Here is a 16,048-nt window from a genome sequence, read left to right as displayed (position 1 = left end):
CTGTGAATCCACAGCAAGTCTGCATCCGAGGACACAGAAGATGCCAGTGGACAAGGGATCGAACGCCCGCTCCCAGCCTGCCGAGGGCAGGCCAGGAGTGCAAAGGAGGCGCCAGGTGAGGGCTGGGGCAGGAGTGAGAGGCCGGTGGTGGGACGGGGCCACATGGAGCTGCCTCGGGGCCGGGGCCGGGCTTGCCGGCACTGCGGGGGCTGCTGTGCCAAGGCAGCCGCCTCCATCACACACCTCTTCCTCCTCCTCCTGCCTGCAGGTGGGCCACAGGCCACAGCCTGAGGAAGGGCGGCGTGGGATCACGGTACCACAGCTGCCCTACCAACGAAGGTATCAGCCCATCGAGACCCAGCAGGAACAGGTAGGGACCCCGAGGGAGACAGGGCCAAACACCTTCCCAACCACGGGCATGCCGGGGCTGCTGTGGGCTGGGGCCATGGCCGGCGGGTGGCCAGCCCTTTCCCCAGCCAGCTCTGGGAGCAGGCAGCAGCCACCTGTGGGCCTGAGCCTTGCCGTGGGGCTGGCAGGGGAGCCCAACTGCATGAGCTCCCAACAGCTGGGATACGGGCGCAAGAGACACTATCACAGAGCCTCTCTCCTCGACTTCTCTTGCAGGTGGGCAGCGTGAGGTGCAGAGCGGTGCTGCCCCGCAGCATGAGGACAGAGGAGCAGACACTTCCTCGGCCAGTGGTGGTGGAAAGGACACCTCGGCCGCCACCTCGGCCAGTGAGAGAAGCCAGCAGGCTGCCTCGCCCGACATGGGCACCCTCTGCCCCTGCAGCCAGATTCACTGACATGGCCATCGGCAGGACAAGCAACAGCCAAAAGCAGCTTTGCACAACCGCTGCCCAGCAGCACCACATCCCCGCACATGGCAGCACTGTTGCGAGGCCACGGAGCTGGCAGCCTGCCCCACACAGGCCCACAGCCTGTGCCACAGCGCAGGGCACAAGAAATGTGAGCGCGGTCCTGCGCAACAACAGCGCTGAGAGCCGGGGACCCTACCAGCAGGCAGTGGCATGCCAGGACCCAGCATACAGCAGGGCTGCAATGACAAGAAGATACACTGTCAGGGCACCTAACGGCAGCAAAGCCACCGCCACTCAGCCTGCTCCTGATCCTAACACCCGTGCGAGCACTGCTGCTTCCCAGAGCAGGAAGACGGGGCGAGAGGGCAGCCTCAATGACAAGTTGCTGGGGCTGCACAAGAAGGTTCTTGCAAAGCCTCTGCCCGCCCTGCGCAGCAACATCGAGGCTTTGCAACACGCCAGGAGGAGCCGCTTGGCCAGAGCTCCTGAGGAAGAGGAGTACCAGGCACCTCTCGTTCCCATGGCACCAGCACCAGCATCTCGTGGCTTTAGCAGGCAGGCTGCTGCAGCACAAGCCCAGCGCCAGGCACCTGCCATGAACAGCTCAGCAGAAAATGACGCAGATCTGAATTTCCCATCCAGGTGCGTCAAGAAGCTTCCTTTCAGAGCTGGTGTCGAGGTGATAGAGGCACCAGCCTCTCCCGCCATCGGCAGGCAGGCTGCAGCAGGACGAGCACAGGGCCGGGCACCTGCCCCGCACAGCCACAAAGAAAGCAACATGGATATGAAGGTCACACCCAAGAGCATCCTCAGGAAGGTCCATTTCAGAGATGCTGTTGAGGAGGAGGCAGAGACCGCAGCCTCTTGTGGCTTTGACAGTCAAGCTCTGGCAGCAGAAGCACAGTGCAATGCACCTGCCTCCGACAGCATCATAGTAAGAGATGCAAAAGTGCGTGTCACACCCAGTGTCGGTGCAAGCTCCCAGTTCTGGAATATGATCGAGGAGGAGGCAGAGGAAACAGATTCTTCTCACAATGGTGATGAGGAGGCAGCACCGGAGGCAGCACCAGAGGCAGAGAGTCAGGCATCTGTCCTGCTCAGCCCAGATGCCTGTGAGTTGGTTCCACAGGGAGCAGCCCTGCTCAGCACAAGGGAGCCTCTGGTCCAGGCTGTGGCAGTGGATCAGGAAACCAGCCAGCAGCTGCTGGAACCTCAGGGCATGACCCAAATGCTGGATGCGGCAGTGGACAAAGAGGAGAAAGAGTGGGTAGAGGACATTGATAAAGTGCTGTCCCAAGTGGAAGAGATCATCATACGCAACCTCTGGGTCAACCCCTCGGTCCCAGAGCTCTTCCAGGACCCCCAGGCCGATATCCAGGAGGGGTCTGACTTCCCCAGCAGCATGGACATTGAAGTGACAGGGGAGGCAGGTGGAGACCTGCAGAACACGTCTCCTATCCCAGCCGGACCCACAGCCACTGAGTCGACAGCTTCTACATTAGCTGCATCTGCGGAGGAAGAGGAGCACCGCGCACGTCTCACTCCAGTGGCACAGGAGGAGGTGGAACCGGCACCAGTTTCTCCTGCCTGCGTCGAGCAGGAGGCAGCACCACAGGCACAGAGGCAGGTACCTGCCCTGCTCAGCCCTGATGCCTGTGAGGTGGTTGTAGAAGAAACGGCCAGGACCATCTCTGAAGAGGTCCTGATCATGAGCCTGGCCGTTGTCCAGGGAGCCAGCCAGCAGCTGGCGGAACATCGGGACATGTCCCAAAACTCAGATGAGGCAATGGCACTAATGGCATCTGTGTGGACTGGGGACACTGAGTCTCCTGTGTGTGGAGACCATCAAGGAGAGGCTGAAACAGCCATTGTCTTGCCAGAAACACAGAGAGAGGAAGTGGCAGCTTCATGGCCTGAGATGCCTGTGCCAGAGGCTGGAGCATGCCACTCTGCCCCAGAAGCAGCCAACGAAGGAGAAGCAGGAGCTTCTGCCTTTGATCGTGAATCTGGGCACCCGGTGAGCGAGGCACATATGGCTGGCACCGGAGATACTGTGGAGATTCAAGCAGGAGTCTCGCATGGGCTACCTGTGGCAGAGAGATTCCTGCTGCTCCCTATGCCAGAGCCTCTGGAGGAGCCGGAGAGGAGCAGCATGGCCCACACCAGTCACAGGCTCGACATGCAAAGGAGAGCCAGCCTGCCTTGGCTGCTGGGCAGCTCTGTGGAAAGGGAGCTCCAGCAGCAGGAGGGCCAGAGGCCTCGTTTCGCCTTGCGGCGGGGACGGATGCCCAGTCACAGGCAGGTGAGTGCCAAGGACAGGATGGGACAGGACAGCGGGATGAGCCTTCCTCTGCCTGTGGCCAGCCACAGCTCCCTCAACTCATTTTCTGCATCCCTGTTGTGTGTTTACAGGAAGCGCCAGGGACCTTGGGCGAGGAAGCTGACGATGAGGAGTTGGACGGAAAGGAAGAAGAGGAATGGGAAGAGGCCATGGACAAAGAGCTTTCTGAAGTGGAAGAGATCACCATACGCAACCTCTGGGTCAACCTCTCAGTCCCAGACCACTTCCAGGACACCCATGCAGATCCCCAGGAGGGATCCAGCTGCCCCACCAGCATGGGCATGGACGCAACAGGAGAGGGAACCAGCCAACAGCTGGTGGAGTATCAGGACATGACCCAAATCCTGAGTGTGTCAATGGCAGCACTGACGCCTGCAGCACCTGAGCACGTTGAGTCTGCTGTGGCTTCGGAGCCTCAGGGAGAGGCCAGTGCAGCCGCTGCCTCCCCAACAGTGCCTGAGGATGAAGTGGCTGCTTTCTTGACTGAGATCCCTGCAACAGAGCCTGGAACATCCCACATTCCTCCAGGAGCAGATGATAGTGGAGATGCAGCAGCTTCTCCCTTGTGTCGGGACTCTCGGCGCCAGGTGAGTGAGGCGCGTGTGGTTGGCACCGGGGATCCCAAGGCCTTGGACGGCAGCTCCCAGGTTTTGTGACAGGGCTATTTCTGGTGCTGCCTGTGTCATCCCACTGACATTGCCCCCATCCCCTGCCTGTGCTCTTGCTACCCTGCAGGGTAGGCTCAGACGCTTTGTGAGGAAACACCTGGGCAAGGCTGTGACTGTCATCCAGGGAACAAGGCAGCAGCAGGTGAAAGAGCCAGACGTGGCACAAAGCTTGGATGTGGAGTCACCGTCAACGTCGCCTGCTGTAGTTCAGGACAGCGAGAACCAGCCAGGTACTTGCCCGAGTTGGGTGGCACCCAGGCCAGACCGGCAGCAGTGTTTGCGTGAGTTCGGGTGTGTCCCAGCCTCCCCTCCATGGGCCGAAGGCTGCGTGGAGACCTCCTAGCAGACCTTCCAGTATCTGAAGGAGGCCAATGAGGATGCTGTTAAGGAGAAGTTCTTTACTGTAAGGGTGGTGAGGCACTGGAACGGGTTGCCAAAGGAAGTCCCTTGCCTACAGCTCTTCTTCCTCCACAGGCATTGCCACTCTTCCAGACCAAGGAGCGGCCCCACGGCGACGACTCTCCCGCTTCAGGAGAGTGCTGAGGGCTCTGCGCAAGGCTTTCACTTGCTCATGCCTCACCCCACGTGTGGAGGAGTAGCGCCCTGCTGCCAGCGCCAGGCCCAAGGCAGCTGTGCTGAGGATGTCATGCTGCAGCCTGCACTTGTTGTGGCTGCTTTCTTGGGCCAATAAATAATAACTCGTTTCCCCCCCCACTGCTCGTCTCTGCCTGTATGTTGGTTAGAGCATGTTTGTGTAATTCACGGACCTCTATATTTAATTAACGTAAAACAACTGACTTCAATCTAAGCGGCTACCTATCTGTTGCAATTAGTTCTAGTTTACACACAGTATGCTAGAGATTGGAAGAGACCTCAAAAGATCATCTCGTCCAGTCCCGCTTCCGGAGCGGGAACACCTACATAATGTTACACAGGAATGTGTCCAGGCGGGTTTTGAATGTCTCCAAAGATGGAGACTCCACAACCTCCCTGGGCAGCCTGTTCCAATGGCAAGCATAAACAAACACTTCCTACAAGTTTTGAAGTTAAATAAAAGTTCAAATATTCAACTTTAAATTTTGAGCAAGCTTTTAAATAGAACACCCTCTTCCCCACTTCTATACAAAGATAAAGCAGTGGTGTACAAAGCACACAAGTTAAATTGTGTTTGATAACTGGGGAATAGCCTTACTGTCAGTTATCAAACAAATCAGGAGAATAAACATATCTCTATCTTGTAAGATAAGACTAAAACCAAAAATCCACGTTAATCATGATAGAAGTGAAACATCTGAATGCAGAAGCCTCACAGTTATCACTTAAAAGCTTTAAACCCAACTTCCTCTGATCTATTTGCTATTGTAAAGCAAATATCCAAAGAGCACTGACACTTTAACTCTTGGAAAGCAAATAACACATTTACATCAACCACCCCTCCCGCCCTTCCAACACATGGATATGAGAAAGGTCCCAAGCACTCTGTAGTTCCAACACAGTTCCATGTTCAACATTCCTCAGTCAAATCTCTAAACACCTGAGGTGCCAGTTTATAGTGAACAAAAATTAATGAATAAAAACTCTTCTGAGTTCTTACACTCTGCAAAAGAGATCAGAGAAGGAATTTACACTGGGCTAAATCCAAAGTTTAATCTAGCTTTCTTAGGATGTTCTCACCAAGAATATGTTCTCTGGGACACATTTTTAGAATGAAAAGCTACTTGGTTGAAAACAAACGGCTTTACTTTTTATGATGAAAGAGAAATGATGATTGTTGAGTTACACTGTAATACTCTCTTTATGCTGTGTCTGTAGGCTCGTATCTTTAACGAGACCCCTATAAATCCACGAAGATGTCTGCACATCCTTACCAAAATCCTTTACTTGCTGAACCAGGTAAGTGCTATCATTTCTTCCCAGCCAGAATGAATATTCCCAAGGCTAATATAAGGAAGAAGTTCTTTACTGTGAGGGTGATGAGGCCAGAGAAGTGGTGAATGTTCCATCCTTGGCAGTGTTCAAGGCCAGGTTGCACAGAGCCTTGAGAGACATGTCTAGTGTGAGGTGTCCCTGCCTTTGGCAAGGGGTTGGAACTGGATGAGCTTAAGGTCCTTTCAAAGCCAAGCCATTCTGTGATGCTGTGATTCTAATTTCTGATAGCTTTCAGTGTGAAAGAAGTTTTGTACCTCTTCCTGACAGATTTGGGAGGTAGCTTTTTAAGGAGATCCAGAATGGGGTGTTTATGCTTTAGTATTATGTTCTTCCCTCTGACTTGCTGCTAACTGGAGTGAGATACATATCACTGAAGCTTTTAATACTTTTTCCGTGAGTGCCAAGTGAGAGCTGCTGCTTGATCTGTGGCCATCACAGCCCTGTGCAATGAAAGAGACACTTGTGTTTGCCCAGCTAAAGTGGGAATGGCTGAGACGAAGTGAAAACATAGGCCAAGAAGTGATGAGGTAGAAGGGTGTCTTTTTGTCTGGGGCTAAATTAGAAGCATGATAAGAAAGATTTTCTTCAGATGTTTATGTAGATCAGGTTTCGTGTGTGTCAGGTTGTATTTAACATCAAAGTAGGTTGGACCTCTGCTGTTCAGTCTTAATTCAGGCAGCAAGTAGATCCCTTTTAGGTAAGACAAAACCAAGGATGCCAGAAAAGGGAGCACAGGCTACTTAACAAACTGTTCCATTGCTGTACAGCTATGGATGGCATTTGTTGAAACCAAGTAGCTAGTAGTGGTAAATTTGACAGGTACTCCTCAGGAAACACGAGGTGAGGGAGGGATGGTTTCTAACATGAGAAAAAGCCTCAAAGCAAAGATCCTTGGTGTGTGGGTAGGTGTTAAAAATGGAGGCTGGAGGGAAGGAATGCCATGCAGAGGGACCTCGACATGCTTGTGAGGTGGGCTGATGCCAACCTCATGAAGTTTAAGCATGCCAAGTGCAAGGTCCTACAGCTGGGTCAGACCAATCCCAGGCACAGCTACAGGTTGGGCAGAGAAGAGATTCAGAGCAGCCCTGCGGAGAAGGACTTGGGGGTGTTGGTTTCATGTTCTTTTTATGTTGAGTAAACCAGAACTGCACACAGTACTCCAGGTGAGGTCTCACAAGAATGATTTCATTATTTTTGTTGTTTTTTTCCTTCTTTTACCGGTCTTTCTTTTCTCCGTTCCCTTTTCTTCTTGTCAAGGAAAAAAACAGGGAGGAGAAAAGTGCATCCCTGACTGCCCAGTGGCCATGGGCACGATGCTGCCGCTGTCACAAAGCTTCAGTGGTTGCTGTGGAGTTGCCCATGAGGAGCTGGGACCCTTTGGAACTGGTGAGGGCATCGGCGTCTCCGTGGAAACCACGGGGGCATTGTTACGACTCTTATGTGGGGTATTTAAGGCCCTGGCGCACCCTAGAGGTGGCAGTTGCCCTGTGAATCCACAGCAAGTCTGCATCCGAGGACACAGAAGATGCCAGTGGACAAGGGATCGAACGCCCGCTCCCAGCCTGCCGAGGGCAGGCCAGGAGTGCAAAGGAGGCGCCAGGTGAGGGCTGGGGCAGGAGTGAGAGGCCGGTGGTGGGACGGGGCCACATGGAGCTGCCTCGGGGCCGGGGCCGGGCTTGCCGGCACTGCGGGGGCTGCTGTGCCAAGGCAGCCGCCTCCATCACACACCTCTTCCTCCTCCTCCTGCCCGCAGGTGGGCCACAGGCCACAGCCTGAGGAAGGGCGGCGTGGGATCACGGTACCACAGCTGCCCTACCAACGAAGGTATCAGCCCATCGAGACCCAGCAGGAACAGGTAGGGACCCCGAGGGAGACAGGGCCAAACACCTTCCCAACCACGGGCATGCCGGGGCTGCTGTGGGCTGGGGCCATGGCCGGCGGGTGGCCAGCCCTTTCCCCAGCCAGCTCTGGGAGCAGGCAGCAGCCACCTGTGGGCCTGAGCCTTGCCGTGGGGCTGGCAGGGGAGCCCAACTGCATGAGCTCCCAACAGCTGGGATACAGGCGCAAGAGACACTATCACAGAGCCTCTCTCCTCGACTTCTCTTGCAGGTGGGCAGCGTGAGGTGCAGAGCGGTGCTGCCCCGCAGCATGAGGACAGAGGAGCAGACACTTCCTCGGCCAGTGGTGGTGGAAAGGACACCTCGGCCGCCACCTCGGCCAGTGAGAGAAGCCAGCAGGCTGCCTCGCCCGACATGGGCACCCTCTGCCCCTGCAGCCAGATTCACTGACATGGCCATCGGCAGGACAAGCAACAGCCAAAAGCAGCTTTGCACAACCGCTGCCCAGCAGCACCACATCCCCGCACATGGCAGCACTGTTGCGAGGCCACGGAGCTGGCAGCCTGCCCCACACAGGCCCACAGCCTGTGCCACAGCGCAGGGCACAAGAAATGTGAGCGCGGTCCTGCGCAACAACAGCGCTGAGAGCCGGGGACCCTACCAGCAGGCAGTGGCATGCCAGGACCCAGCATACAGCAGGGCTGCAATGACAAGAAGATACACTGTCAGGGCACCTAACGGCAGCAAAGCCACCGCCACTCAGCCTGCTCCTGATCCTAACACCCGTGCGAGCACTGCTGCTTCCCAGAGCAGGAAGACGGGGCGAGAGGGCAGCCTCAATGACAAGTTGCTGGGGCTGCACAAGAAGGTTCTTGCAAAGCCTCTGCCCGCCCTGCGCAGCAACATCGAGGCTTTGCAACACGCCAGGAGGAGCCGCTTGGCCAGAGCTCCTGAGGAAGAGGAGTACCAGGCACCTCTCGTTCCCATGGCACCAGCACCAGCATCTCGTGGCTTTAGCAGGCAGGCTGCTGCAGCACAAGCCCAGCGCCAGGCACCTGCCATGAACAGCTCAGCAGAAAATGACGCAGATCTGAATTTCCCATCCAGGTGCGTCAAGAAGCTTCCTTTCAGAGCTGGTGTCGAGGTGATAGAGGCACCAGCCTCTCCCGCCATCGGCAGGCAGGCTGCAGCAGGACGAGCACAGGGCCGGGCACCTGCCCCGCACAGCCACAAAGAAAGCAACATGGATATGAAGGTCACACCCAAGAGCATCCTCAGGAAGGTCCATTTCAGAGATGCTGTTGAGGAGGAGGCAGAGACCGCAGCCTCTTGTGGCTTTGACAGTCAAGCTCTGGCAGCAGAAGCACAGTGCAATGCACCTGCCTCCGACAGCATCATAGTAAGAGATGCAAAAGTGCGTGTCACACCCAGTGTCGGTGCAAGCTCCCAGTTCTGGAATATGATCGAGGAGGAGGCAGAGGAAACAGATTCTTCTCACAATGGTGATGAGGAGGCAGCACCGGAGGCAGCACCAGAGGCAGAGAGTCAGGCATCTGTCCTGCTCAGCCCAGATGCCTGTGAGTTGGTTCCACAGGGAGCAGCCCTGCTCAGCACAAGGGAGCCTCTGGTCCAGGCTGTGGCAGTGGATCAGGAAACCAGCCAGCAGCTGCTGGAACCTCAGGGCATGACCCAAATGCTGGATGCGGCAGTGGACAAAGAGGAGAAAGAGTGGGTAGAGGACATTGATAAAGTGCTGTCCCAAGTGGAAGAGATCATCATACGCAACCTCTGGGTCAACCCCTCGGTCCCAGAGCTCTTCCAGGACCCCCAGGCCGATATCCAGGAGGGGTCTGACTTCCCCAGCAGCATGGACATTGAAGTGACAGGGGAGGCAGGTGGAGACCTGCAGAACACGTCTCCTATCCCAGCCGGACCCACAGCCACTGAGTCGACAGCTTCTACATTAGCTGCATCTGCGGAGGAAGAGGAGCACCGCGCACGTCTCACTCCAGTGGCACAGGAGGAGGTGGAACCGGCACCAGTTTCTCCTGCCTGCGTCGAGCAGGAGGCAGCACCACAGGCACAGAGGCAGGTACCTGCCCTGCTCAGCCCTGATGCCTGTGAGGTGGTTGTAGAAGAAATGGCAAGGACCGTCACTGAAGAGGTCCTGATCATGAGCCTGGCCGTTGTCCAGGGAGCCAGCCAGCAGCTGGTGGAGTATCAGGACATGACCCAAATCCTGGGTGTGTCAATGGCAGCACTGACGCCTGCAGCACCTGAGCACGTTGAGTCTGCTGTGGCTTCGGAGCCTCAGGGAGAGGCCAGTGCAGCCGCTGCCTCCCCAACAGTGCCTGAGGATGAAGTGGCTGCTTTCTTGACTGAGATCCCTGCAACAGAGCCTGGAACATCCCACATTCCTCCAGGAGCAGATGATAGTGGAGATGCAGCAGCTTCTCCCTTGTGTCGGGACTCTCGGCGCCAGGTGAGTGAGGCGCGTGTGGTTAGCACCGGGGATCCCAAGGCCTTGGACGGCAGCTCCCAGGTTTTGTGACAGGGCTATTTCTGGTGCTGCCTGTGTCATCCCACTGACATTGCCCCCATCCCCTGCCTGTGCTCTTGCTACCCTGCAGGGTAGGCTCAGACGCTTTGTGAGGAAACACCTGGGCAAGGCTGTGACTGTCATCCAGGGAACAAGGCAGCAGCAGGTGAAAGAGCCAGACGTGGCACAAAGCTTGGATGTGGAGTCACCGTCAACGTCGCCTGCTGTAGTTCAGGACAGCGAGAACCAGCCAGGTACTTGCCCGAGTTGGGTGGCAGCCAGGCCAGACCGGCAGCAGTGTTTGCGTGAGTTCGGGTGTGTCCCAGCCTCCCCTCCATGGGCCGAAGGCTGCGTGGAGACCTCCTAGCAGACCTTCCAGTATCTGAAGGAGGCCAATGAGGATGCTGTTAAGGAGAAGTTCTTTACTGTAAGGGTGGTGAGGCACTGGAACGGGTTGCCAAAGGAAGTCCCTTGCCTACAGCTCTTCTTCCTCCACAGGCATTGCCACTCTTCCAGACCAAGGAGCGGCCCCACGGCGACGACTCTCCCGCTTCAGGAGAGTGCTGAGGGCTCTGCGCAAGGCTTTCACTTGCTCATGCCTCACCCCACGTGTGGAGGAGTAGCGCCCTGCTGCCAGCGCCAGGCCCAAGGCAGCTGTGCTGAGGATGTCATGCTGCAGCCTGCACTTGTTGTGGCTGCTTTCTTGGGCCAATAAATAATAACTCGTTTCCCCCCCCACTGCTCGTCTCTGCCTGTATGTTGGTTAGAGCATGTTTGTGTAATTCACGGACCTCTATATTTAATTAACGTAAAACAACTGACTTCAATCTAAGCGGCTACCTATCTGTTGCAATTAGTTCTAGTTTACACACAGTATGCTAGAGATTGGAAGAGACCTCAAAAGATCATCTCGTCCAGTCCCGCTTCCGGAGCGGGAACACCTACATAATGTTACACAGGAATGTGTCCAGGCGGGTTTTGAATGTCTCCAAAGATGGAGACTCCACAACCTCCCTGGGCAGCCTGTTCCAATGGCAAGCATAAATAAACACTTCCTACAAGTTTTGAAGTTAAATAAAAGTTCAAATATTCAACTTTAAATTTTGAGCAAGCTTTTAAATAGAACACCCTCTTCCCCACTTCTATACAAAGATAAAGCAGTGGTGTACAAAGCACACAAGTTAAATTGTGTTTGATAACTGGGGAATAGCCTTACTGTCAGTTATCAAACAAATCAGGAGAATAAACATATCTCTATCTTGTAAGATAAGACTAAAACCAAAAATCCACGTTAATCATGATAGAAGTGAAACATCTGAATGCAGAAGCCTCACAGTTATCACTTAAAAGCTTTAAACCCAACTTCCTCTGATCTATTTGCTATTGTAAAGCAAATATCCAAAGAGCACTGACACTTTAATTCTTGGAAAGCAAATAACACATTTACATCAACCACCCCTCCCGCCCTTCCAACACATGGATATGAGAAAGGTCCCAAGCACTCTGTAGTTCCAACACAGTTCCATGTTCAACATTCCTCAGTCAAATCTCTAAACACCTGAGGTGCCAGTTTATAGTGAACAAAAATTAATGAATAAAAACTCTTCTGAGTTCTTACACTCTGCAAAAGAGATCAGAGAAGGAATTTACACTGGGCTAAATCCAAAGTTTAATCTAGCTTTCTTAGGATGTTCTCACCAAGAATATGTTCTCTGGGACACATTTTTAGAATGAAAAGCTACTTGGTTGAAAACAAACGGCTTTACTTTTTATGATGAAAGAGAAATGATGATTGTTGAGTTACACTGTAATACTCTCTTTATGCTGTGTCTGTAGGCTCGTATCTTTAACGAGACCCCTATAAATCCACGAAGATGTCTGCACATCCTTACCAAAATCCTTTACTTGCTGAACCAGGTAAGTGTTATCATTTCTTCCCAGCCAGAATGAATATTCCCAAGGCTAATATAAGGAAGAAGTTCTTTACTGTGAGGGTGATGAGGCCAGAGAAGTGGTGAATGTTCCATCCTTGGCAGTGTTCAAGGCCAGGTTGCACAGAGCCTTGAGAGACATGTCTAGTGTGAGGTGTCCCTGCCTTTGGCAAGGGGTTGGAACTGGATGAGCTTAAGGTCCTTTCAAAGCCAAGCCATTCTGTGATGCTGTGATTCTAATTTCTGATAGCTTTCAGTGTGAAAGAAGTTTTGTACCTCTTCCTGACAGATTTGGGAGGTAGCTTTTTAAGGAGATCCAGAATGGGGTGTTTATGCTTTAGTATTATGTTCTTCCCTCTGACTTGCTGCTAACTGGAGTGAGATACATATCACTGAAGCATTTAATACTTTTTCCATGAGTGCCAAGTGAGAGCTGCTGCTTGATCTGTGGCCATCACAGCCCTGTGCAATGAAAGAGACACTTGTGTTTGCCCAGCTAAAGTGGGAATGGCTGAGACGAAGTGAAAACATAGGCCAAGAAGTGATGAGGTAGAAGGGTGTCTTTTTGTCTGGGGCTAAATTAGAAGCATGATAAGAAAGATTTTCTTCAGATGTTTATGTAGATCAGGTTTCGTGTGTGTCAGGTTGTATTTAACATCAAAGTAGGTTGGACCTCTGCTGTTCAGTCTTAATTCAGGCAGCAAGTAGATCCCTTTTAGGTAAGACAAAACCAAGGATGCCAGAAAAGGGAGCACAGGCTACTTAACAAACTGTTCCATTGCTGTACAGCTATGGATGGCATTTGTTGAAACCAAGTAGCTAGTAGTGGTAAATTTGACAGGTACTCCTCAGGAAACACGAGGTGAGGGAGGGATGGTTTCTAACATGAGAAAAAGCCTCAAAGCAAAGATCCTTGGTGTGTGGGTAGGTGTTAAAAATGGAGGCTGGAGGGAAGGAATGCCATGCAGAGGGACCTCGACATGCTTGTGAGGTGGGCTGATGCCAACCTCATGAAGTTTAAGCATGCCAAGTGCAAGGTCCTACAGCTGGGTCAGACCAATCCCAGGCACAGCTACAGGTTGGGCAGAGAAGAGATTCAGAGCAGCCCTGCGGAGAAGGACTTGGGGGTGTTGGTTTCATGTTCTTTTTATGTTGAGTAAACCAGAACTGCACACAGTACTCCAGGTGAGGTCTCACAAGAATGATTTCATTATTTTTGTTGTTTTTTTCCTTCTTTTACCGGTCTTTCTTTTCTCCGTTCCCTTTTCTTCTTGTCAAGGAAAAAAACAGGGAGGAGAAAAGTGCATCCCTGACTGCCCAGTGGCCATGGGCACGATGCTGCCGCTGTCACAAAGCTTCAGTGGTTGCTGTGGAGTTGCCCATGAGGAGCTGGGACCCTTTGGAACTGGTGAGGGCATCGGCGTCTCCGTGGAAACCACGGGGGCATTGTTACGACTCTTATGTGGGGTATTTAAGGCCCTGGCGCACCCTAGAGGTGGCAGTTGCCCTGTGAATCCACAGCAAGTCTGCATCCGAGGACACAGAAGATGCCAGTGGACAAGGGATCGAACGCCCGCTCCCAGCCTGCCGAGGGCAGGCCAGGAGTGCAAAGGAGGCGCCAGGTGAGGGCTGGGGCAGGAGTGAGAGGCCGGTGGTGGGACGGGGCCACATGGAGCTGCCTCGGGGCCGGGGCCGGGCTTGCCGGCACTGCGGGGGCTGCTGTGCCAAGGCAGCCGCCTCCATCACACACCTCTTCCTCCTCCTCCTGCCCGCAGGTGGGCCACAGGCCACAGCCTGAGGAAGGGCGGCGTGGGATCACGGTACCACAGCCGCCCTACCAACGAAGGTATCAGCCCATCGAGACCCAGCAGGAACAGGTAGGGACCCCGAGGGAGACAGGGCCAAACACCTTCCCAACCACGGGCATGCCGGGGCTGCTGTGGGCTGGGGCCATGGCCGGCGGGTGGCCAGCCCTTTCCCCAGCCAGCTCTGGGAGCAGGCAGCAGCCACCTGTGGGCCTGAGCCTTGCCGTGGGGCTGGCAGGGGAGCCCAACTGCATGAGCTCCCAACAGCTGGGATACGGGCGCAAGAGACACTATCACAGAGCCTCTCTCCTCGACTTCTCTTGCAGGTGGGCAGCGTGAGGTGCAGAGCGGTGCTGCCCCGCAGCATGAGGACAGAGGAGCAGACACTTCCTCGGCCAGTGGTGGTGGAAAGGACACCTCGGCCGCCACCTCGGCCAGTGAGAGAAGCCAGCAGGCTGCCTCGCCCGACATGGGCACCCTCTGCCCCTGCAGCCAGATTCACTGACATGGCCATCGGCAGGACAAGCAACAGCCAAAAGCAGCTTTGCACAACCGCTGCCCAGCAGCACCACATCCCCGCACATGGCAGCACTGTTGCGAGGCCACGGAGCTGGCAGCCTGCCCCACACAGGCCCACAGCCTGTGCCACAGCGCAGGGCACAAGAAATGTGAGCGCGGTCCTGCGCAACAACAGCGCTGAGAGCCGGGGACCCTACCAGCAGGCAGTGGCATGCCAGGACCCAGCATACAGCAGGGCTGCAATGACAAGAAGATACACTGTCAGGGCACCTAACGGCAGCAAAGCCACCGCCACTCAGCCTGCTCCTGATCCTAACACCCGTGCGAGCACTGCTGCTTCCCAGAGCAGGAAGACGGGGCGAGAGGGCAGCCTCAATGACAAGTTGCTGGGGCTGCACAAGAAGGTTCTTGCAAAGCCTCTGCCCGCCCTGCGCAGCAACATCGAGGCTTTGCAACACGCCAGGAGGAGCCGCTTGGCCAGAGCTCCTGAGGAAGAGGAGTACCAGGCACCTCTCGTTCCCATGGCACCAGCACCAGCATCTCGTGGCTTTAGCAGGCAGGCTGCTGCAGCACAAGCCCAGCGCCAGGCACCTGCCATGAACAGCTCAGCAGAAAATGACGCAGATCTGAATTTCCCATCCAGGTGCGTCAAGAAGCTTCCTTTCAGAGCTGGTGTCGAGGTGATAGAGGCACCAGCCTCTCCCGCCATCGGCAGGCAGGCTGCAGCAGGACGAGCACAGGGCCGGGCACCTGCCCCGCACAGCCACAAAGAAAGCAACATGGATATGAAGGTCACACCCAAGAGCATCCTCAGGAAGGTCCATTTCAGAGATGCTGTTGAGGAGGAGGCAGAGACCGCAGCCTCTTGTGGCTTTGACAGTCAAGCTCTGGCAGCAGAAGCACAGTGCAATGCACCTGCCTCCGACAGCATCATAGTAAGAGATGCAAAAGTGCGTGTCACACCCAGTGTCGGTGCAAGCTCCCAGTTCTGGAATATGATCGAGGAGGAGGCAGAGGAAACAGATTCTTCTCACAATGGTGATGAGGAGGCAGCACCGGAGGCAGCACCAGAGGCAGAGAGTCAGGCATCTGTCCTGCTCAGCCCAGATGCCTGTGAGTTGGTTCCACAGGGAGCAGCCCTGCTCAGCACAAGGGAGCCTCTGGTCCAGGCTGTGGCAGTGGATCAGGAAACCAGCCAGCAGCTGCTGGAACCTCAGGGCATGACCCAAATGCTGGATGCGGCAGTGGACAAAGAGGAGAAAGAGTGGGTAGAGGACATTGATAAAGTGCTGTCCCAAGTGGAAGAGATCATCATACGCAACCTCTGGGTCAACCCCTCGGTCCCAGAGCTCTTCCAGGACCCCCAGGCCGATATCCAGGAGGGGTCTGACTTCCCCAGCAGCATGGACATTGAAGTGACAGGGGAGGCAGGTGGAGACCTGCAGAACACGTCTCCTATCCCAGCCGGACCCACAGCCACTGAGTCGACAGCTTCTACATTAGCTGCATCTGCGGAGGAAGAGGAGCACCGCGCACGTCTCACTCCAGTGGCACAGGAGGAGGTGGAACCGGCACCAGTTTCTCCTGCCTGCGTCGAGCAGGAGGCAGCACCACAGGCACAGAGGCAGGTACCTGCCCTGCTCAGCCCTGATGCCTGTGA

General features: G+C 54.9%; 1 protein-coding gene across 1 annotated transcript in view; it reads left to right on the top strand.

Annotated features, from left to right (window-relative positions):
* The first annotated feature begins 2,526 nt into the window (after positions 1 to 2,526).
* Positions 2,527 to 16,048, top strand: part of LOC133276734 (uncharacterized) — a 49,229-nt gene continuing 35,707 nt past the window's right edge. Inside the window, exons 1-2 of the mRNA XM_061467872.1 lie at positions 2,527 to 3,124; positions 3,235 to 3,507. Of these exons, the coding sequence (XP_061323856.1) occupies positions 2,527 to 3,124; positions 3,235 to 3,507 (871 nt within the window). The remainder of the gene's footprint in view (positions 3,125 to 3,234; positions 3,508 to 16,048) is intronic.

Source organism: Pezoporus flaviventris, unplaced genomic scaffold (genome assembly GCF_033815535.1).
Source record: "Pezoporus flaviventris isolate CSIRO_AGI_PZ_B2104156 unplaced genomic scaffold, CSIRO_AGI_Pfla_v1 ptg000046l, whole genome shotgun sequence".
Taxonomy (NCBI): domain Eukaryota; kingdom Metazoa; phylum Chordata; class Aves; order Psittaciformes; family Psittacidae; genus Pezoporus; species Pezoporus flaviventris.
The sequence above is the reverse complement of the archived record's forward strand: the minus strand, read 5'-3'. Positions and strand labels throughout refer to the sequence as shown.